This window comes from Triticum aestivum, chromosome 7B (genome assembly GCF_018294505.1).
Source record: "Triticum aestivum cultivar Chinese Spring chromosome 7B, IWGSC CS RefSeq v2.1, whole genome shotgun sequence".
NCBI lineage: Eukaryota > Viridiplantae > Streptophyta > Magnoliopsida > Poales > Poaceae > Triticum > Triticum aestivum.
The window spans coordinates 307,999,018-308,004,397 of record NC_057813.1 but is presented as its reverse complement, the minus strand read 5'-3'; the positions used below and the strand labels follow the sequence as shown (position 1 = coordinate 308,004,397).

The 5,380-nt window shown below is 51.2% G+C and overlaps 1 protein-coding gene across 1 annotated transcript; it reads right to left on the bottom strand.

Annotated features, from left to right (window-relative positions):
- Positions 1-2: 2 nt before the first annotated feature.
- LOC123156446 (protein SMAX1-like) lies at positions 3-4,334 on the bottom strand. Its single transcript, XM_044574575.1, has 3 exons — positions 2,858-4,334; positions 1,737-2,001; positions 3-1,647 (listed from the first exon to the last, which is right to left on the bottom strand). Exons 1-3 carry the CDS (start codon positions 4,066-4,068, stop codon positions 58-60), a joined length of 3,066 nt encoding a protein of 1,021 aa, XP_044430510.1. The 5' UTR covers positions 4,069-4,334; the 3' UTR covers positions 3-57.
- Positions 4,335-5,380: the final 1,046 nt, after the last annotated feature.

Sequence of the window (5,380 nt, the reverse complement as noted above, 5' to 3'; positions counted from 1 at the left end):
GATCTCCAAAGTATTTACATATCTACCGTGCAAAGAATTTACTTTCTCAAATGCCCTCTACATTCCATCGATGGCAATCGTTACAGTCGCTGGTAGCCCTTCCCTTCCCTCACCCCACCTTGGCAACGCCTCGTCCGCAACTAATGCGAGACGGACGACAGCACGAGCGCTATCATGCTTTACGTTGCGCCACAATCGTTCAATGCTTGGCATAATTACTTCTCCAGCCCAGTCCTCGAACCTCTCATCAGTGAGCCAGACACTGCTAACCATATGGTCAATGGCATCTTCATCGATTCTGAATGAATTGATGCTCCCAATGACCAATTCAAATTTTGCTGATATGCAATCTCTAATAGTCTTCCGAAATGGATTGAAGTCAACTGGTCGAAACACAATGGCATCGTCAACGAGTCCCAATAGATCGCAGTCAGGGGCAGGCGTCGAACACAGTACTGCAAGCTGCCCTTTCTCTTGCTCTTGCTCCACTGAGACATCACTAGAATTATGTGAACTCTCGGTGTCATCCAAGGCACCAACTGCCAAATTGAGGTCAAGCGACAAACCATGGCTACTGGACAAATCTTTTGCTACCTTTGCAGGGCGAACATCATCACATAGCCAATCTGCTCGGTGCTTGGCCTTCTTGTCCCCAATCGAGAGCTCTAGCTGCCAACTAGAGCCTGCCATCTCCAACATTCTTAGTTCACCTTGTAGTAAAGACTCGACGTCCGGCCCTTTAAGTTCATCAGGTACCCAATTGGTGGTAAAAACAAAGATGACATTGCCAAGGCTGACCTCACGGCCACGAGAGTCCGGCAGACGACCAGTCTCCATTGCCCGCTTGATCTTTCCACGAACAACTATGTCCAATCGATCAATGCATTCCAGAACAATTACTGAGAATGGGTTCTGCCGAACTGCCTCAGTGACCCGATCAAGTGCAGTTTTCCCCCAGAGACCCATGTTCAGTCCATCATTCTTAGCCCTTCCCAATTCGGAGTCACCACCAAAGTTCACAATTACTGGTCTCGTGTTTGCCATCAGCTCAGACAACGCGTTCACCATTTTCCGCTTACCTGCCTTATCAGAGCCAACAAACATGAGCCACATGTCACCTCTTGTTCGAAGGGTCCGACGCTTCTCACTTCCAGATCGGCATTGTACAACAACAGCAGCAATGGCTGAAGCGGCATCAGACTGCCAGCTAACCTTCTCTGTCAGCCCCTTGATGAGCCTTTTGAAGGAATCAATATCTGAAATTCCAGCTATCTTAGCCTTCTGCAGGGCAGTTAGCCCCTCATAATTTTCCTTCCGCTCTTTATCCATAGTAGGATTGATGGCAGGGTCCAAGCGACCCAGCATAAGATCAGTTTTCACTGGGCTTCCTGGTGGGCTCTTGTGGAGGTCAACTATCGGGCTGGATGCTGGCTTATCCCGGTTAGTGTTCATCTTAAGAGTCTGAATAGCAGCACCCCTTGCAATAGGCAAGTTGACCTCAACACGTGGACATGTTCCGGACGAGGCCAATGGCACGGAGAGTGCTGGCGCTCCAGCATGGGTCAAGTGGATATGGGCACAGGTCTCACGCCATTTCTTCTCAAGCTCATCTGTGCTCCTTTTCCATTTCAACTCTTGTGCCTTAGACTGTATAAAAAGAGAAGGATTATACCAATCAGGTTTTCGATAGAATAAGAGTTGGTTTTGTCGAGATTAAACATGGAAATAACACAAACCTGATTTTGATCATTGGTCCGCTGCAGCCAGTGCGGCAAACTAGGGTTAGCAGCCTCAGGGACGGATACTGCCGTCCGCTCCGCTGCAAGTTTGGCGAGCTCACTCTCATAACCACCCTTGCAGAGCATGCACATGGCCGGCTTCACCATCTGAGTATGGCCACCCCCTGGCGGCCATCTGAGAGGTGTTGGTGTCACCGGCAAAGGCCGGAGCATTGGTGATAACATCCCCACCGAGTTGCTGAGAGTTCCACTGCTTCCAGGCCTAACAAAATTTAGTAACTCGTTAATCTGTGGAACTGAACTATAATGGGTGAGACTACAAGGCTACCACTGCTACACAAAAAAGCAACAACGTTTATAGAGTAGCGTCAACTGCCCTAAACTAAAAACCTGTTTGTTTGTCATATCAAAGTTTTCAATCATCCAAAAAAAAATCAGGCCTCCTTTGGTATGTAGGAATTTTGTAGGAATCCCATAGGATAGGATTTGTATAGGAAAAATTCCTTTAGAGCCCTTTGGTTTGTAGGAATAGAATCCTATTCCTATGGAGGAATTCTTCCTATCCTCCACATTTCGTAGGAAAATAAACATTAGCCTAGACTCAATGGAAAAAATCCTATGATGTGAACCAAAGGGCATCTTCTTTACTATTCCTATTCATAGGACTTCCGGTACGGAGCTGGATCCTCTAACATTCGAAGGGAAGTCAGGTAAGCTACAGTAACCTGACTTCCCTTCAGGCTAGCCCATGAACAGTGCTCATTTCAATTTTCAAAAGACAGGCTTCCATTCCTAATAGATCAATTTCAATTCGTGACATACCAAGTTCAATTTTAGAAGACTCATTTCAATTTTTGAAATACTCATTTCACTCTTTTCAAAAGAACTATTTCAATTTCATAAGCTCCCCGACTTTCCTTGTCTTTTTTACACAAGAAGAACATTGTAGCTCTGTGACATCCCTTGAGCATGTTAGAGGATTCTTATTCCTATGACTTTCCTATCCTATGAACCAATTGCAGAGTAAGTAATAATTTGGTTCAGCATGACTAAGCAGTAATCAACAAGACCAGACATGTTAGATCTAACAAAGAATCAGAACACGAACGCAGACGCACCTCAGAGCAGCTCCAGCAAGCGGTGTGCTGCGGGCGATCGGCATGGCTTGGAGATCCCATTCATCCTCCATTCCTGGGTGATAGATCTTACACCTGAGGTACGTGGCGCACGCTGCAGTGGCGACGGCCCACACTTCACCGCGCCCGAAACGCCTGAGCAGACGCCCCATCTCAGCAATGGCCGCCTTGCCCCCCTCAGACGACGACGCGGCAGGGCCTTCCACCATCCACTTCAGGTCCCCGAGGTCAAGAACCACCCCGCCGTGCTCGCCGACGAGCCTCTCGACTACGGCGCCCAGCTTCCCGATCCTCTCCGCCATCGCCACCTTGTCGCCAGCAAGCTTGGTGAGTTCCGCCTCCAGATGCAGGATCTTGGCTGCAGCGAGGGCAGCGGAGCTGGCCGCTGGGATTATTCGAATGGCCTCCTTCAGAACCACGTCCGGTCCGGAGTCTCCGACGATCACCGGGTTGCGGCGCGCTGGCTTGAGCATGACATCAAGCACCTTGCGCGCATCATCCCCGCAGCTGGCTCCAGCCGCCGCAGCCGCCAGCCGAGGGTTGATGTATGCGTTAGCGGTGCCGGCGCGCAGAAGAGAGGAAAGGGATGGGGAGAAGGGGGTTGGCGTCGGTACAGGACTAGACGCTGCGGTGGAAGACGACGGGGAGGGTGAGGTGAGAGACTGTTCGATGGTGTTCTTCACGGCAGAAGATGAGAAGGACGCCTCGCGCATGACGCGGCTGACCGAAGGGTCGTCGAGGATGGAGAGCACGAGCTGCTCGAGCTCCACCTTAACGGCGAGGAGCGGCTGCTGTGCCGCCTCAGGGCAGCCCCGCCGCTGCTGGGCCTGCGCGCGCTTGAGAGCCGCAACGAGCGCGTTGGAAACGGGAGGAGCAGCGGCCCCGCCTCCAATCGCGCCCCCCGCAAAGGCAGGCAACCTGTCTAGCGCGACGGAGAAACAGAGCTCAAGAGCGCGGCAGTGGAGCGGGTGCGCGCCGGCGCCACCAGAGGCGGCAGCAGCGCCTCCCGCGGCCACGGCCCGCGCGCAGGCCTGGCGCAGCAGGCCAGCCGGCGCGGCGAGCAGCGCGGCGGCGACGTGGAGCGGCGTGGTGGAGACGTGCCTCCGTCGAGCCGCTTCGTCCATGGCTCGCGCCAGCGCCGCCGCCGCCTCTGGCGTGAGCGTCTGCTGGATGGTGCTGAGATCCGCCCTCATCGTCGTCCCCGCCGCCGCGGCCTTCCGCTCATCAATCGATCAAAGGACACGCGAATTCTTCTGTGTTCTTCACCTAGGTTCCTCGCCGCCGTCTTGGGGTGGTGCGGCACGCCGATGAACCGGGAGCGCGGAAAAGGGGGGTGTATCGGAGGGGAGGGGAGACGGTGGGGAGGCGGAAGTAACGAGAGAAGAAGGGAAGAGAGAGAGAGAGCGAGAGAGGCGAATAGAATCTTCGTCTCCGATTTCGCTTCGTCTCTGCAATTTACACTGGACCAGTTAATTGCCAGTGTTACCAGGGAGACATGACATGTTCTACCGCTTCTATCAAGCCAACTCTAAAGCGCGACCCAAACCATGTCTGTTTTATCTGAATTTCGTCCGTATGAAAATGGCAATGAAACGGCATCCGTCCAATTTTCCGTGGTGCACTGGTCGTGCGCTTAGGGGGGTTTTGGTTGCTGCCCTCGGAGATGTGCCTGAGAAAATTTGATGTCTGCTGTGTGCATGAAGATTGAAGAAATTTTGCCTGATCAGGCTGCCTGCTATAGGTGCTGTTTGGTTTGTTGCCCGAGCCTGGACTACTAGTAGACAAGTGGGCCAGCTTCTGATCTCTTTAATTAGCACTGTTTGCTCAACTTTCGATGCCAGGTAAGTGCATTTGCGTCTCCAGGCGTCCAATCTGGATGGCCTGGTTCAGCCTAACCATGTGCCTGGACAGCTGGCCAGGCTAATCATCCTTGTATGTGTTCCAGGCCAGGTTACCAGCAGATTCATCAGGCCACCAACCAAACGGGGTCCAGGCAGATTTCAGGCACACTACAGGCCACGCATCTTTGTCTCAGGATGGCAACCAAACACCCTCTCAATGCGCAAACGCATATGGTCCACCACGGCTGGCCGGTGCTCGTATGTGTAATGTCTTTTGCCATTACATTTCTTTATTTCATTAAAGAAAACAAGAATCACCAATTTTTTGCTAGAAGAGCAAGACCAAAGAAAAAAAAAATCACAATTAAACATTTTAAAAGATATCCAATTTCCATAACTGCTCCCACTAATTGAATTAATATCTTATATATGTCTCCATTGTTGATCTGTGACTTCTCAAGCTTGCGCACTTCTTTCTTCTGTGATTCTAAAGAAGTAGATGTTGCTTCGCATATAATATCATCTCTAGTCTCATCTCTGACCTCTATTCTAGCTAGGAGTGCACGAGCATCTACCAAATTTCCTGCTACCAATAGATCGATGTATTCTTCTTTCCAATACCAAGAGTTGCATCCATCCTACACACAAGTTCGAGAATAAGCTG

Coding starts and splice junctions, on each gene's coding strand:
- LOC123156446 (XM_044574575.1), bottom strand. CDS start 4,068: ATGAGGGCGGATCTCAGCACCATCCAGCAGACGCTCACGCCAGAGGCG. Junction 2,002..2,857: donor CTTGCTGGAGCTGCTCTGAG/GTGCGTCTGCGT, acceptor AAATTTTGTTAG/GCCTGGAAGCAGTGGAACTC. Junction 1,648..1,736: donor GGACCAATGATCAAAATCAG/GTTTGTGTTATT, acceptor CTTTTTATACAG/TCTAAGGCACAAGAGTTGAA.